Source organism: Lissotriton vulgaris, chromosome 1_1 (assembly GCF_964263255.1).
Source record: "Lissotriton vulgaris chromosome 1_1, aLisVul1.2, whole genome shotgun sequence".
Classification (NCBI taxonomy): Eukaryota; Metazoa; Chordata; class Amphibia; order Caudata; family Salamandridae; genus Lissotriton; species Lissotriton vulgaris.
The window spans coordinates 1,560,318,142-1,560,335,857 of record NC_141685.1 but is presented as its reverse complement, the minus strand read 5'-3'; the positions used below and the strand labels follow the sequence as shown (position 1 = coordinate 1,560,335,857).

Here is a 17,716-nt window from a genome sequence, read left to right as displayed (position 1 = left end):
CTCTCATACAGTCAGTCATGCACCTACTAAATCCTTCATCCAAACACTTATACATCCACTCATTCTTCAATATGTAAGACATATTTGAACTTTACAGAAACATACAGTCACTGGATGTTGTCATCAGTGATGTCATTTGAGATGTCATCAGTGATGTCATTTGAGATGTCATCAGTGATGTCATTTGAGATGTCATCAGTGATGTCATCAGTGATATCACTGACCATGTCATGAATGATGTATTATGTGACATCATCAGCAGTGGATTGCGGGTGCGCGATATATAGTTATTGCAACTAACTATATATGCGAATTTCTATGGTTTTGTGCGAGTAAATTAAGGTTTTGTAAATGCTAATCCCTAACTATATATGGTCTATAACCAATGGTTTTTTCAGTGAATTTTCATGGTTTTGTAAATGCAAATTCCTAACTATATATGGTCTATAACCTATGGTTTTTTCAGTGAATATATATATATATATATATATATATATCAGTGATGTCATGAGTGATGTCACTGACCATGTAATGAGTGCTGTAATATGTTGCGTCATCAGCAGTGCATTGCAGGCGCGCAAGTTATAGTGAGTCCAACTAACTATAACGTGGGAATTTCAATGGTTTTATGTCAGTAAAATTTCCAGCTAACTATAACTGGTGTGAAACGTATGGTTTTTTCAGTGAATTTTATAGGTTTTTTAAATGCTAATTCCTAACTATAACTGGTGTGAAACCTGTGGTTTTTTCAGTGAATTTCAAAGGTTTTTTAAATGCTAATTCCTAACTATAACTGATGTGAAACCTATGGTTTTTTCAGTGAATTTCATAAGTTTTTTTAATAGCAAATTTCTATAGCTATGAAATATATTTTTTTTAATGAATCCTATATTGTATATTTATGTAATACTATTTTGTATATTTTGCAGTCTTGCGGCGCGCCCCAGGGCGTGTACCGGTGAGCGTCCCGTTAGCGCTATTGCCGTGAACGAAAACATCATCGTGACGTATCGCGTAGCCGTGTCCGCGTGATACGCACGGCGTATGCGCACCCGGAAGCATCCACGCGCATACGAACGTGCTACACAAGCGCCGCCGGGCGCGCCCCGGGCGCGTAGCGTGAGCGCGTCGGGTCATGTGACCTGAAAATAACACTTTTCATTGGTTCAGAACAGTTTTGTTTTCCAAATGATGAAAGCCCCTACCTTTTTTCCTCATTCTCACTTTATTCTTTGAGTGAGGAAGACCTGCTTCTATTGATAGAGAAATGGCTACAGTAGCAGCAGCAGCTGGAGCATCTGCACCACCACCACCACAAGGACCACCACAACATCACATTGGTGGTGAAGAGGAGGAGGAGGAGGAGAGAAGGCAGTTCCTGCATGATCTTTAAAAAACCTGTACATCCTATATATATATTTATATAAAAATAGCGCGACTGTAAACCGGGTTATTCTTCCATGCTAATACAATTGTATCAACTGTAAACAATGTTGTGCTAACTCTAATAATGCGGATGTAAACCATTAAAAAATAAAGCTGTGTCTCAATATGTCCAAGAGTAGTTTGTTAATTTGTTGCTCAATATTGCCCATAGTGGACATAAATTCAATTCTTCCATTGCAGTGTTTAAAGTGCTAGTGCTAAAGAATGCCATCCAATTAAAACGATAACGGGTCATAAAGTGCGGAGTGCTAAATCTGAAGACTTAAAAAGAGAGTAGGCATATATACAAATAAAAAGACTAATCATGTGCAAAAAATCTTAGTTATGCAATACTGAGCTATGAAACATTATAAAAGCGGATAATGACAGTACTTAAAGACAGGTATAGAAATCCTCATTGGAGTTAAGACCTAAAGGAAATTTTGTGTCCAACTCCAGGATATGCCTGGTTTCCAATTGGCGTAAGCATGCTTCACGTTTGCCTCCCCTTCTTAATGGCGGGATTGTATCAATCCCATAGTATTTTAGAAATTCAGGACTTTTACTATGTGTATCGTTTAAATGCCTCGCGACAGGATATGCTGGGTTACAATTACGTATAGTCCTAATGTGCTGGAGTATCTTCTTGTGGACCTGCAGCTTGGTGCTACCAACATAACTCAGGCCACAGGGAAACTCCAGCACATACATTGCATACTCTGTTTTGCATGTTAACAGTTTAGTAATGGGTACTATTTCTGATGTAAATGGGCTAGTAGTGTATGACGTTTTACTGCTATCAAATTTACATGCTTTACATGAGGAACATTTCACAAATCCCTTACGGGAGGACAACCAACTCTTAACATATGTTACCTCAGGGCCACTCTTTACCAGCATATCATTCATAGAGCGTGCTTTTCTAAATGTAAGGTCAGGGGTTTTAGATATATGCTCCCCCAGTACCGGATTATTGCGTACCAATCCAGAGTTTTTGTTAAATATTTTGCAAATGGTTTGATGCTGCCTATTATTTGTCAAAATCATTTGCGTTACTGGGTTGGTATTGTCTTGACTTGAGACTTGGTGATTTACCTTAGTGGACAAAATGATCTCTCTGAATGTTAGATGTCTTAGCAGTGGCTATATCAACAGTTTTGAAGGATTAGCCTCTGGCAAGGAACCGTTCCTTACTCTCTTGCTGGGCCAACCTACAATCATCCGGGGTGCTGCAAATGCGCTTAATCAGCAGCATCTACCAATATGGTATACTTTGGATAAGGTGTCTGGGATGATGGCTAGTGGCGTGTAGTGGTGTTACCAGCCGTCGGTTTTCTATACATCCTGGTTACAATTTTGTCACTTACATATACTTCAACTTCAAGAAAACAAACATTTTGTCTACTCATGTGTATATATGTATGTATATAATGTAAATATGTATGTACATATGTATATACATGTGTGTTATGTATATGTATGTTATGAGTATGTATGTTCGTATGTGTATCTATATGTATGTACACATGTATGCCTATATGTACATATGTATGCATATGTGTATGTATGTATATGAATGTATATATGTGTATGTATATGTATATATGTGTGTTTATGTATGTGTATGCACATGTATGTGTATAAATGTGTGATATATATATATATATATATATGTATGTGTGTGTGTAAGTATGTATATAATGTGTGTATGTATGTGTATATGTGTATATTTCATATAGTGTATTACATCTGGTGGATGTGGTGTATATTGCCATACATAGGTACCCTTCACCAAGATCTATAGCTAATCTACTTGCATGGAATGTTCTACTTACAGTGACCTCATGTATAGATGTTCTTGTTCAGAATATCGCTTACCTATTATGCATGTTTTGCCAAACTCTATCAAAATTGTTGAACAGAAAAGAAGCTTTCCCCTCCCTCAACCTCTTGTCATGCCAAATGTAATTATTAGCTTCCAGATCCAATGCTGAAGTTAAAGATATTGCTGTCTAGTGACTTCAGCCACTTTGCCTTTTTTTTATAACTCTCTTTTTATAAGCAGTTGTTCAGCGAATAAAAACTAAATACAGTAGGCCACTTGCAGGAGGCACAAACATTTCACTTCCTGATAATGGTCGGCTTCGGTCAGAATGCATGCATAACAACTATCATACAACATATTCCCTTGTAATAAGATAAGACCAATAAGAAGCAATCCCAGACCCTCCCCCCCACATCTCCCATCACCCTTCTCAAGACTCTTTAGTGTGTTTGGCTACCCCAGAGCTTGTTGAATTTATGGGGACATTCCCTACCTTGATATACCTCACGCTCTGCTATTGAACACCAATCAAGATAATTTTCCCAGTCCTGAACATTCTGGGGACTACCTGCCCCCCACAATCTAAATTTTGCTTTGCAAACCCTGCTGGCAATGTGAGGCACTGAGCAGGGTATTTGGGCCATTTAACTTCCCCAGTGATACACCATCTGGCCTTCATCAAATTAAAATGTCTGTTACACTTTTAAAATGATCTAACAGTCCTCTTCACAAACAAGTTGGCTATCATTCTGCAGCCTCCACTGTACAAATAATCAAATATTGTCTCATCCCCTTCCGGTGAGAATTCAGGATTCATGTTAAAAGGCAGAAAGGACTCCAGATACATGGGCTCCCCTCTTTATTACGGAGAGAGTTACATCCCTAACATAAGGTGTCCACCAGAATTTAACCAAAAAAGTCTATTTTTTTAATGCACCCAAACAATTCTCCACTAGGGCTGTCTCAATATAGCCTTCACAATAAATACCTGTCTCTTTCTCAAAAATCTCCCTTATCCATCACTCATATATTCTCCATTGTCTCTCCGAAAAATGTACCTGCACACACCAGTCCCCCTGCTCTTTCGGGGTCATAGGAAACCATTTTTTTGCACTCGCTCAGTTTTCCTTCCTCCTGCCTCAAGATAAACATTGCAAGTGCTGTATGTATTCTGTGCTTTACCTGGACGGGAACTTCCACCTGAAATGTTTTGAAAAAATACAGATGCCTTTAGGGTATCAAATTCTGAAGCCAGCTATATGCCCTAGCCACGAGATGTATAGTCCTACAGCTGCTCAAGTACATGGATAGTTTGCCTTACACAGCTTCTCCATTGACCTAGTCATCGCCATTACTAAGTAGCTCAGATTTTTTTGTGCCTTAGGAAACAACCTGATCCCTTCCCTTTCTTCAGCACAGAGACCGACATCTAGCATTTTGAATTTCACTGTGTTAGTTTTAAACCTTGACACTTTTCAATATGTATCAAATACAGACTGTAGAACACAGAGCTTTCTCCGCTATTTCCTTCCTCCGGATCCTAATACTATTTGTTCTGTTGACAAAGCAAAGAGTAGAGCTGATAATATGCATCCCACGTTTGCTCCCCTCCATAACTGAAAAGTGCCTGCAAACACCCCATTAACTTGTACCCTAGCTAATAGGTGTCACCTAATTGGTCATTATCCATTTGCACATATTTAGCCTTTCCCCTACCTTCTCCATAACTATACGCATATAGTCCATTTTTATCTCAACAAAAGCTGTTTCCTCACCTAGCGAGCTAACACGGATACCCTCCCTTGCAGCTTGGTCTCATTGAACAGGTGCACTATTTTCCCGATGTCTTGTGCGTGATCCCATCCTGATTTTACTAAATACGGCAGAGACTTATCCATTCTTAATGCCAGGTTCCTGAAAATAGTTTGGCATCTGAGTTAATTAGGGCATTAGGCGTACAGAAGGCACCATTTTTCAGATCTCTCCACGGTTTGGAAAGAACCGTAATTGTGGCTTCGATGGAGCCTGCTCATTCGTTCTAACTCTATTTTTAGCCTATCAATCACTCTCTGCCTTTTTTATTGAGACACTGCGTTGTTTCTGTACCTAACCTTACAGTCCATAAAATGTGTGACCTAGATCTTATTTTGTTTCCGAAGGGTTCATATTAGTTCTGTGCTCTAAATCAACAGTAGTGGTAGTGCTTGTAACAATAAACATGTTATGAGATTGTTTACTAAATATTGTTTCAAAATTGCTGCTCTATTGCTCCTATTTATGTATTGCATTGAATTTATTATACTGCATTGCATACCACTCAACACCAGATTGTGACACCTAGAGTAGGCACAAAATTAAACCAAAGCAAGAATATACGTAGTCCATAGGTCTGGCTCTTATGTAACCGTGCAGAAATGTATTTCCATCTATTAGCACATTAAAGCCAGAATTGTTCACTTTGCCTATGCTTGGTAGTAGTGGAAGTAGTAGTAGGGATGGTGGTGTTTAATTTGGTCGGGTGGTATTGGCAAGGCCCCTGGAATTTTGCGGCAGGAGATGGCCAAATTATGTCACAGGGTTGAGTGAAGTATGCAGCAGTTAAAGGCAAATTTTGTAGTATAATGCGTCACATTTTGTAATGGTATTAATTAATAATTTCGTTTTTAGATCGAGCCTATAGCAGTGTGCATTAGGTATGGGCGGAAAATCCGTTTCGCTCGCGGATTTTGCGGATTTTCGGGAAATCCGCAATCCGCGAGATTCGCGAATCTCCCGCAAAATCCGCGAGCAGCGGATTTTGCTCGCACTGCTCGCACTGTTCGCGTGAGTTCGCGGCTTCCCAGTACAACTTCGCACCCCGCGAATAAGTGCTAAATTGCAGAAATACGATCTTAGCAAAACTGAAACTACTTGCCAGGTTCAAAAGTTCAGGCTCATCATTAGTAGCCATTTCCTGTAGTGCTTCCTGAGGGGCCCCTCCAGAGTTCAGTTGCCAGTTGCAACTATTATGTGACCCTGCTCTGAACCTCAGAATAGTTACACATATGCCACAAAGGTCCTGAATTACAGCGAAGGGAGACAAGCAGGAGCCAGGCTGGAAGTTAAAATCCATTAATCAGCCCCTAATTCATTATTGTCAGTTGGGGCAGGGCAGGTGTTGTAACTAATTTTGCAACAATGAAAGCACTTAGCAAGTGCAAAAGATCACTAATCAGGGCGCACTAAGGAAGCAGGTGCCAGCTAAAAAAATATTCTGTGACACATTAATCAGCCCCAAATTAATTCAGGTCACTTGAGGCAGGGAAGGTGTGCTTTGCTTTGCCGAAAATAATGTACACTGGACAACCAGAGGGTGTGGTGATGAAACAGAGGGTGGCATGGGTGGGCCAGAGGGTGGCATGAGTAGTCAGAGAGTGGCAGTGGTGACAGAGAGTGGCAGTGATGAAGAAGAGTGTCCCAAACAGGCTGGACACGTAGAAACAACAAGTTCGCAAAACTTGCGACCCGACAGGTAAGTTCGCAAATTGCGAAATTGTAAAAACCCTCGCGAACTGGCAGAAACACGGGCGAACACAAAAAAAAAATCCGCAAATTCGCGGGAATTTGCGGATTTTGCGGATTGCGAGTTCGCAAATCCGCAAAATTCGCGAACGCGAGATCCGCAAAATTCGCCCATGCTTAGTGTGCATGCCCTGCAATAGGAAAACGACCTCTTGGAGCTCACCACAACTTTTCACACGCTTGTGAGTGTGTTTTTTCTTGGCTGACAGCCTATTGGCCTTCGCGTGCGTCTTTCTAAGAAAGACTGCACACAATTGGGCAAAGGCGGGTGCATGTCCCGCCTTTGCTCTGCCCACAGCCTATTGCTTGAGGTTACCCGCACAGGCACCATCTGTTTTGAATTATCGTGCCCAGACGCGTGCGCGATAATTTAAAACAGATGTCTCGCTGTGGCGCGCGCGCGCTACTCGCGTGCTTGTTGTTACATAAAACTGTGGGAACTAAACAAACCGAAATATATGTTGGTTCAAATGATTGCAGTTGCTTTTAAGTACCTTTTTGTTTACTCATACACCGTTCGCCTATTTATGAGTTTTTGCATTTCTAATTTCAAGGTACTGCCGCTGCTATGTGCCCTATCCTTCTGGGTCTTTCAACACTGCACACAGTTAGCGCCTGCATTTCTTAGTTTATTCACATTTTCCTTTCAGTTACCTATCCACGGTGCCTTTATTCGAGCTGCCTCAACTCAGGAGATAAGCTTCCTTCTTTTGATGCCTCAAATGCGGCGTTTTCACTCCTCCGGTATACTTGTGACTTGGTCATGTGATCTTAAAGAGCTTCCTTGGAGATAGTCATGTATTGAATGCACTCGTTGATCTGAGGATTTACAATCTACTTTATACCAATTTTTTAGTTCAGATTTTTTTGCCATAACATTCCATGGTACAATTTTTGTTTTTTCCAAGTTGGAATATTTGGTACAGCTGTGATGTTTTTCCAATCACTTTGATTTCTGGGAACAATGATCATGTGCTGTGTTGCACAGTTGTGACCCTTTTAAAAAGAGCTTGGTCTTAATTTTACTTGTTTCTTTCAGTTTGGGATTCCATCTCAATGGTCGGTCATCTTTGTCTATTGGAGTTTTGTGCAGAGTGATATTTTCGACATATGGCCTCCTTGGATTTATGGTTATACACCGATGTTAGCTCTTGAGAATTTGGTCACTTCCTCATATGTTATTTCTCTCCGAAATTTCATTTAGGCTAGGCTCTATCATCCATAATTTATGAATCATCGTAGCGTCAAACTGCAGAAGGCTCGTTTCAGCAGTGTGTTTTATTATACTGCAAGAAACGTCACTTACAGTGTCATTATGTTCCTTACAGTGTTGCATCAACATGACATTCAGAATCTTTTTGCAAATAGTGCCCTGGGACTCATACATTAAATAGTACTCCCTAACTCTACAACCCCTCCCTCTTCGTTGTTGTCATCCATCTCATTTTTCAACTTGGTAATATTCTTTGAGCATAGGTTGCACCTCGTTAGTACAAGTTCAACTTCCAAATATAGCAATATAACAATAAGCAACAGAAAGGAGACCAGTCCAGCTTTTTAACATGTGTTGTCACATTTTTAGTACCTTTTCAGCCATTTTAGCTAGAAACTATTTCTTTTGTTGAAATCTCCAGATTATGCGGGAGATGATGGATTTTGTGGCAAATCTAAAACTATGCATACATTACCACAGCCGCACCATTGCCTAATTCCAGTGGTCCTGGGTATTGATAGTTGTATTGCAAGAGGTGGCTTGGTAATGGTGACTGCTTTGATGCTTGTGCATTTTTGGTGATTGGTCCATTTGTGGTGGGATTGGAGGTGGTATTCTTAGCAAATGTTAAGGAAAAACACAAACATTAAAAGATTACATCTTTGCTTTATAAAGATGAATGCTTTATTCATTTTGGTGCTGTATATTGTTTCTGCTTGAAATACAAAAAAAGTCATGCACAAAGAAAAGGAATGGTCTGTTAATAAAATCCTTATTATTCATAATGATGATAATTTAAAAAAACTCTTAGCTGAATAGACTGCATTCACAGAGCTAAGCTGTACCTCAAATAAGAATGTTATGAAAGAGATTCTAAACTTTGTGTTTTAGTGGTAAACTTAAAGAGCATACACAGTGAAATATGGCATGTTAAGATAATTTTGAACAGAAACAGTACATTTGTTGCACCTTTAAGAAAACCTATGTCCATCTTTGTTTTGTGATCAAAGCAAAGCTGCAAAACCAGCAACTAGTAAAAACACCAAAGTAAAACAAATGAATGTTTAGGGGTAATTAGTCAATAGTATTGGCCTTTATTTCACGCTAAAGTTTCGAAACACCATTAACTTCCTAACAAAAAATACCATATTTTAGCAAAGGGCTACCTCATTCCCTTCATCAAAACCTAATGGGAACCGAAACGGGCAACGTATCTGTGCACGAAATGTCATGGCCGTAATGAAAAGTCAATGCAAGCAGTGGAAAACCTTGAAAACGTGAAAGGCAATGGTTGAAAGGGGCTGACCCAAGCTCTTTCTCGCTCTCTCTCTTTTGTATTTTCTTGAATATTTGATGTCAGCAAAAGCTGTCTGTAGCCAGATCTAGTGAACTGTGAAATAATTCCAAACATTCCCTGTTTCTTTAGGTAACTTCAATTTCATGACGTTGGAACCATGGAGTCTATGTTAAATAAATTGAAAAGTACAGTTACAAAAGTGACTGCCGACGTCACCAGTGCTGTGATGGGAAATCCTGTTACAAGAGAGTTTGATGTAGGTCCACATATTGCTAGTGGTGGCAATGGACTTGCCTGGAAAATCTATCACGGTATTAAAAAATCAACAAAACAGGTGGGTTTTCTTAATACATTACATTATTTATTCAACATTACTGTATATTATAAGCTAATCAAATAAACGTTATGTTGCCAAAACTAACTTATAAGCCGTTTTAGTTGAGAGTGGTGTGGCCAGCAATTTAATGCATTACAACAGCCCCTGCAGCTCCTTCTTCCCTCCTGCAAATTCTAATATGTTACTGATGCATCATTTGATAGAAAGCAGTACTGTATTGCCTTGGTTGGCTCCCTGATGGCCGCAAGTGGCCATCACTATCAAATACACTTTTAGTATACTCACAGTCATTCTGTCTCATAGAACTCTTCCAGATATGAAACGTGTTTACCTTCATTTCTCGTAATCTAAAGGTTGCCACTTCCACTCCTATTGATGCACCTAATTAGAGATTCACGCTGTTAGCTCCATTTAGTGATTCTTAACACAGCTCAGAAAAGGAAGTGCATAATTGTAGTTAGACCAACAATCGTTATTAACTTTGTATTATATTAGAAAAAATTGTGTAAATACACAAATATAAAAGTTGTTGCAAGATCTAAGGCAAACGTTTATTTTCCATTTTTTCCTTTTTCCAGTTTTGACACTGTCCAGGAGGTTTTAATTGACACTTAGATTTTGAAATGTCGGAACTTCTGTTTTATTCAGAGTTGATCAGAACAAAATGCCTGCTGAAACAAAAATATCTCAGATGCTAACTTTCCATTGAAAAGTATTTGTAGCAGAAGTGCTATATTTTATATAACATGGCTTATTTGTAATACATTGGATTTTAAAAATCCTCATGTTATTCTTGGTCTCCATTAGAAAACAAGCATTTGCAGTGCATAAGGTCTCGCATTAGGAAAGGTTGAGCTATTGGTATTGTAAATGACACATTTTTTATTTATGTGTTGGTTTTGAAAATAGCAAAAATAATAGCTTTGTCATTTACAATGCCACTAGTTATAACTTGTGACACCTATAGCATTTGTAATGCAATATGTGTTGTATTCACGTGACTTGGATGTATTGATATTACAAATACCAATGGCTTATAATTTTTTTAATAATTAATACTTAAATAAAAGTTATTGTAATTTATAATGGCAATAGCTTAAACTTTTGTAAGTAACTTTTGTGAAGAATATGTTCAGTGTATTTTATTGTGACGAAAATCCAAGAACAGAAGTGAAATACTAACCTCTTTTTGGGACATTTGTAATAAAGCTTGAAACATTGAGAGAACATATTTGACCCAGTTGTTGTTGAATGGTTGCACAGATTGATGCTGTGGTGGCACTGAGTGATGTTGTGGTGGCGACTAGTGATGGTGTGGCATTCAATGATCCTGTGGTAGCGGATAGTGATGTTGTTGTGCCCCTTAGTGATGCTGTGGTGGTGCTGAGTAATGCTGTGGTGATGCGATAGAGTGAGTGGGATAGATAGAGTGAGGGCGATAGATAGATGGAGTGAGGGCGATAGATAGATGGAGTGAGGGCGATAGATAGATGGAGTGAGGGCGATAGATAGATGGAGTGAGGGCGATAGATAGATGGAGTGTGGGCGATAGATAGATAGAGTGAGGGCGATAGATAGAGTGAGGGCGATAGTTAGCTAGACAGATCGATAGAGTGATGCCGATCAGTATCTAGATAAATAGATAGAATGATAGATAGATAGATAGATAGATAGATAGATAGATAGATTGAGGGCGATAGATAGTGAGGGCAATAGATGGATAGAGTGAGGGTGATAGATAGTGAGGGCAATAGATGGATAGAGTGAGGGTGATAGATAGTGAGGGCAATAGATAGATAGATTGATAGATAGATTGAGGCAGATAGATAGATAGAGTGAGGGCGATAGTGAGGGCGATGGATAGAGTGAAGGTGATAGATAGATAGATAGAGTGAGGGCGATAGATAGATAGTGAGGGCAATAGATAGATAGATAGAGTGAGGGCAATTGCAAGATAGAGTGAGGGCGATAGAGTGAGGGCGATAGATAGATAGATAGACAGACAGATAGAGTGAGGGCGATTAGATAGAGTGAGGGCGATAGATAGACAGACAGATAGAGTGAGGGAGATAGATAGATAGATAGATAGACAGACAGACAGACAGATAGATAGATAGGAGTGAGGGCGATAGATTGATAGATAGATAGATAGATGGATGGATAGATAAATAGATAGTTGTGTGTGCGGTTGTGTTTGTGGTTGTGTGTGCGTGGTTGTGTGTGTTATGCTTTGTTTTGCTATGCTATATTTTGTTATGCTATGCTATGTTTTGTTGTGTTTGGTATGCTATGTTTTGCTAGGCTATGATTTGTTTTGTTATGCTATGTTTTGTTGTGTTTTGTTAAGCTATGCTACGTTTTGTTGTGTTTTGTTATGCTATGTGTTGTTGCGTTTTGTTATGCTATGCTATGTTTTGTTATGCTATGCTATGTTTTGTTATGCTATGCTATGTTTTGTTTTGCTATTCTATGCTTTGTTTTGCTATTCTGTTTTGTTTTGTAATGCTATGCTATGTTTTTTTGCTATCCTATGCTTTGTTTTGTTATGCTATGCAATGCTTTGTTGTGTTTTGCTATGATTTGTTATGCTATGCTATGTTTTGTTGTGTTGCTATGTTTTGTTATGCTATGTGTTGTTGTGTTTTGTTTTGCTATGCTATGTTTTTTTATGCTATGCAATGTTTTGTTATGCTTTATTTTATTATGCTATGCTATGCTATGTTTTGCTATCCTATGTTTTGTTATGCTTTGTGTTGTTGTGTTTTGCTATGCTATGCTTTGTTATGCTATGCTATGTTTTGTTGTGTTTTGCTATGCTTTGCTATGCTATGTTTTGTTATGCTATGTTTTGCTATGCTATGCTTTGTTATGCTATGTTTTGTTATGCTATGCTATATGTTGTGCTTTATTATGCTATGCTTTGTTTTGCTGTGCTATGTTTTGTTATGCTATGCTAGGTTTTGTTGTGTTTCATATGCTATGTTTTGCTATGCTATTATATGTTTTGTTTTGTCATGTTATGCAATGTTTTGTTATGCTATGTTTGTTTTGTTATCCTATGCTTTGTTTTGTTATGCTATGCTCCGTTTAGTTTTGCTATCCTAGGCTTTGTTTTGTTATGCTATGCTATGGTTTGTTGTGTTTTGTTATGCTATGCTATGCTTTTTGTGTTTTGATATGCTATGCTTTGTTATGCTATTTTGTGTTATGCTATGCTATGTTTTGTTTTATTATGCTATGCTTTGTTATGCTATGCTTTTTATGCTATGCTTTTTATGCTATGTTTTGTTATGCTTTACAAAGCGTTGTTTTGTTAGGCTATGCTATGTTGTGTTTTGTTATGCTATGCTATGTTGTATTTTGTTATGCTATGCTATGTTTTGTTGTGTTTTGTTATGCTATGCTATGTTAGGTTTTGCTATGCTTTGAAATGCTATGTTTTGTTATGTATGCTATGGTTTGTTGTGTGTTGTTATGCTATGCTATGTTTTGTTGTGTTTTGTTTTGTTATGCTATGCTATGCTTTGTTTTGTTATGCTATGCTTTGTTATGTTATGCTATGTTTTGTTATGCTATGCTATGTTTTGTTTTGCTATGCTATGTTTTGTTTTGCTATCCTATGCTTTGTTTTGTTATGGTATTGTATTGTAGCATACTTGTATAGCGCAACCTGTCACCACCAAGGGCATCCTGGCGCTTTTGACCCATGATCCAGCGAAAACAGTAGCTCAACCTATCCTGGGAAAAAGGTGAGTTTTCAAAGCCTTTCTAAAGGCTAAAAGATCTTCAAGGCTTCTCAAGGATATTGGCAGAGAGTTCCAGAGTTTGGCCGCCGCTACTCTGAACAAGCGGCCGCCCATCCTCACTCTCTGGAAGCGCGGAACTACCAGTAGCCTGGACGACGAGGAGCGTAAAGCTCGAGATGGACAATACCAGGCAAACATTCGCCGCAAAGGAATTGGGCCCAGGCCATGAATAGCCCTGAACACAATACACGCTGCTTTGTAGCGCACCCGCAGATGGACCGGCAGCCAATGAAGTTCTCGCAGCGCTGCCGTAGAAGAGCTATGGTAGGGGCGAGAGAGGGTGAGTTTGGCAGCAATGTTCTGCACCCTTTGCAGCTTGCCCAGAAGTGTTACCGGGGCCTCCAGAAGCAGTGCGTTACAATAGTCAAGTCGACTTAGGATGGTACAACGCACTACTTCTGGTCTGGCTTGCTCAGGGAGGAGGGGTAGAACCTTACGCAGCATACGAATCAGCATCATACATGTGGAGGTGGTCTTATTTACATGTTATTCCAGCTGCAGGTTAGGCCCAAAAATAACGCCCAGATTGCGCGCAGATTGTGCGGCTGACACCGTCTCTGAAAGGGACGGAGGCCAAAAGTCAGCTGGGAGATCTCGAGGAACTCGATCGGTGGAGCAGTGCAAGACCTCTGTCTTGGTTCCGTTGAACTGTAACGAGTTCAAACGGAGCCATTCCGCTGTCGCCTGCATGCACCGGTGAAAAGTCTCCAGTGTGACTGCATCCTGTCCCTCCAGAGAAAAGACCAGCTGGGTATCATCCGCATAGTTAAATGCGGAGATACCAAAAGATTTGATGAGCTGGACTAGAGGGCGGAGGTAGATGTTAAAGAGTATGGGGCTGATGGCTGAGCCCTGGGGTACACCTTGTCCCACTCTCCGCTCCTCTGAACTGAAGGGGGGTAGCGAAACCCGTTGCTGACGGCAGTCCAAGTAGGAGATTAACCAATCCCTAGCCCTGTCTTTGACCCCGCATTCTTCCAGCCTAGAGATCAAGGTGGGATGACTGACCGTGTCGAACGCGGCCGACATGTCGAGCAGCACCAAAAATGCTGCCCGACCACTGTCGACTCGCGCCCGCAGATTGTCTAGCACGGTCACCAGCGCAGATTCCGTCCCATGCGCTGGGCGAAAACCAAATTGCATCTCATCCAACCAGGTGTTCCCTTCTAAAAAGCCGGACAGAGTGCGGGTGACCAATTTCTCCATTATTTTAACCGGAAAAGGGAGCAGGGAAATTGGCCGGTAGTTAGATAAGCACGCAGGGTCGAGCGTAGGTTTTTTTAACAGCGGAGATACCACTGCCTTCTTCCAGCAACTCGGTACAATACCTGTCTCAAATGACTGGCAGCAGATGGCATGCAAGGGCTGGAAGAGATCCTCTTGAATGGTATGCTATGCTATGTTTAGTTTTGCTATCCTATGCTTTGTTATGCTATGCTATGTTTTGTTGTGTTTTGCTAGGATGTGTTATGCTATGTTTTGTTGTGTTTTATTATGCTATGCTTTGTTTTGCTATGTTTTGTTATGCTATGCTATGCTTTGTTATGCTAAGCTTTGTTTTGTTATGCTAAGCTTTGTTTTGTTATGCTAAGATTTGTTTTGTTATGCTATGTTGTGTTTGGTTATGCTATGCTATGTTTTGTTGTGTTTTCTTACGCTATGCTATGTTTTGCTATGCTTTGCAATGCTGTGTTTTGTTATGTATGCTATATTTTGTTGTGTTTAGTTATGCTATGCTATATTTTGTTGTGTTTTGCTATGTTTTGTTATGCTATGTTTTGTTATGCTAAGCTTTGTTTTATGTTATGCTATGTTTTATGTTATGCGGTTTTGTTCTGCTGTTTTGTTGTGTTATGCTATACTAAGTTTTGTTTTACTATGCTATGTTTTGTTTTGCTATTCTTTGTTATGTTATGCTATGGTTTGTTTTGTTATGCTATGTTTTGCTGTGTTTTGCTATGTTTTGTTATGCTATGCTTTGTTTTAGGTTATGTTATGCTATGTTTTGTTCTGCTATGTTTTGTTGTGCTGTTTTGTTGTGTTATGTTATGCTATGCTACGCTATGTTTTGTTGTGTTTTGCTATGTTTTGTTATGCTATGCTTTGTTTTATGTTATGCTATGTTTTGTTATGTTATGCTGTTTTGTTCTGCTATGCTATGTTTATGCGATGTTATTTTGCTATTCTATGCTTTGTTTTGTTATGCTATGCAATGCTTTGTTGTGTTTTGCTATGATTTGTTATGCTATGCTATTTTTTGTTGTATTTTGCTATGTTTTATGCTATGTGTTGTTGTGTTTTGTTTTGCTATGCTATGTTTTGTTATGCTATGCAATGTTTTGTTATGCTTTGTTTTATTATGCTATGCTATGTTTTGCTATCCTATGCTTTGTTTTGTTATGCTATGCCATGTGTTGTTGTGTTTTGCTATGCTATGCTTTGTTTTGCTATGCTTTGTTTTGTTATGCTATGCTTTGTTAAGCTATGCTTTGTTAAGCTATGCTTTGTTAAGCTATGCTTTGTTATGCTATGCTTTGTTATGCTATGCTTTGTTATGCTATGCTTTGTTATGCTATGCTTTGTTATGCTATGCTTTGTTATGCTATGCTTTGTTATGCTATGCTTTGTTATGCTATGCTTTGTTATGCTATGCTTTGTTATGCTATGCTTTGTTATGCTATGCTTTGTTATGCTATGCTATGCTTTGTTATGCTATGCTATGTTTTGTTGTGTTTGATATACTATGTTTTTCTATGCTATTATCGGTTTTGTTTTGCTGTGCTATGTTTTGTTGTGTTTTGTTAAGCTATGCTATGTTGTGTTTTGCTGTTTTATTATGCTATGTTGTGTCATGTTATGCAATGTTTTGTTATGCTATGCTATGTTTGTTTTGCTATCCTATGCTTTGTTTTGTTATGCTATGCTATGGTTTGTTGTGTTTTGTTATGTTATGCTATGCTTTGTTGTGTTTTGATATGCTATGCTTTGTTATGCTATTTTGTGTTATGCTATACTATGTTTTGTTTTATTATGCTATGCTTTGTTTTTCTATGCTGTTTTGTTATGCTATGCTTTTTTATGCTATGCTTTGTTATGCCAAGCGTTGTTTTGTTAGGCTATGCTATGTTGTGTTTTGTAATGCTATGCTATGTTGTATTTTGTTATGCTATGCTATGTTTTGTCGTGTTTTGTTATGCTATGCTAGGTTTTGCTATGCTTTGCAATGTTTTGTTATGTATGCTATGTTTGTTGTGTGTTATGCTATGCTATGTTTTTTTGTGTTTTATTATGCTATGCTTTGTTTTGGTATGCTATACTTTGTTATGCTATGTTTTGTTATGCTATGCTTTGCTTTGTTATACTATGTTTTGTTATGCTAAGCTTTGTTTTGTTATGCTATGTTGTGTTTGGTTATGCTATGCTATGTTTTGTTGTGTTTTCTTACGCTATGCTATGTTTTGCTATGCTTTGCAATGCTGTGTTTTGTTATGTATCCTATGTTTTGTTGTGTTTAGTTATGCTATATTTTGTTGTGTTTTGCTATGTTTTGTTATGCTATGTTTTGTTATGCTATGCTTTTTTTTGTTATGTTATGCTATGTTTTATGTTATGCGGTTTTGTTCTGCTGTTTTGTTGTGTTATGCTATACTAAGTTTTGTTTTACTATGCTATGTTTTGTTTTGCTATTCTTTGTTATGTTATGCTATGGTTTGTTTTGTTATGCTATGCTATGTTTTGCTGTGTTTTGCTATGTTTTGTTATGCTATGCTTTGTTTTAGGTTATGTTATGCTATGTTTTGTTCTGCTATGTTTTGTTGTGTTGTGTTATGCTATGCTATGTTTTGTTTTACTATGATATGTTTTGTTTTGCTTTGTTTTTCTTTGTTATATTATGCTTTGTTTTGTTATGCTATGCTATGTTTTGTTGTGTTTTGTTATGCTATGCTATGCTTTGTTGTGTTTTTCTATCCTATGCTTTGTTTTGTTATGCTGTGCTTTTGCTATCCTATGCTTTTGTTTGTTATGCTATGCTATGCTGTGTTTCGTTATGCTATGCTATGTTTTGTTATGCTATGCGTGTGAGGGTATGTGAGGGTGTGTGAGTGTGTGTGAGTGTGTGTGAGTGTGAGTGAGGGTGAGTGGGAGTGAGGATGAGGGTTTTTGAGGGTGATGGTGTGTGAGGGTGTGTGAGGGTGAGTGAGGGTGTGTGGGGGTGAGAGGGGGTTAGGGGGTGTGAGGGTGAGGGGTGTGA

The 17,716-nt window shown here is 38.7% G+C and overlaps 1 protein-coding gene across 1 annotated transcript in view; it reads left to right on the top strand.

Annotated features, from left to right (window-relative positions):
- The window catches only part of SCYL2 (SCY1 like pseudokinase 2), a 392,954-nt gene that overhangs the window by 48,798 nt on the left and 326,440 nt on the right, over positions 1 to 17,716 (top strand). The window contains exon 2 of the mRNA XM_086918030.1: positions 9,451 to 9,655. Coding sequence (XP_086774156.1) covers positions 9,479 to 9,655 — 177 coding nt within the window. The 5' untranslated portion in view covers positions 9,451 to 9,478. The remainder of the gene's footprint in view (positions 1 to 9,450; positions 9,656 to 17,716) is intronic.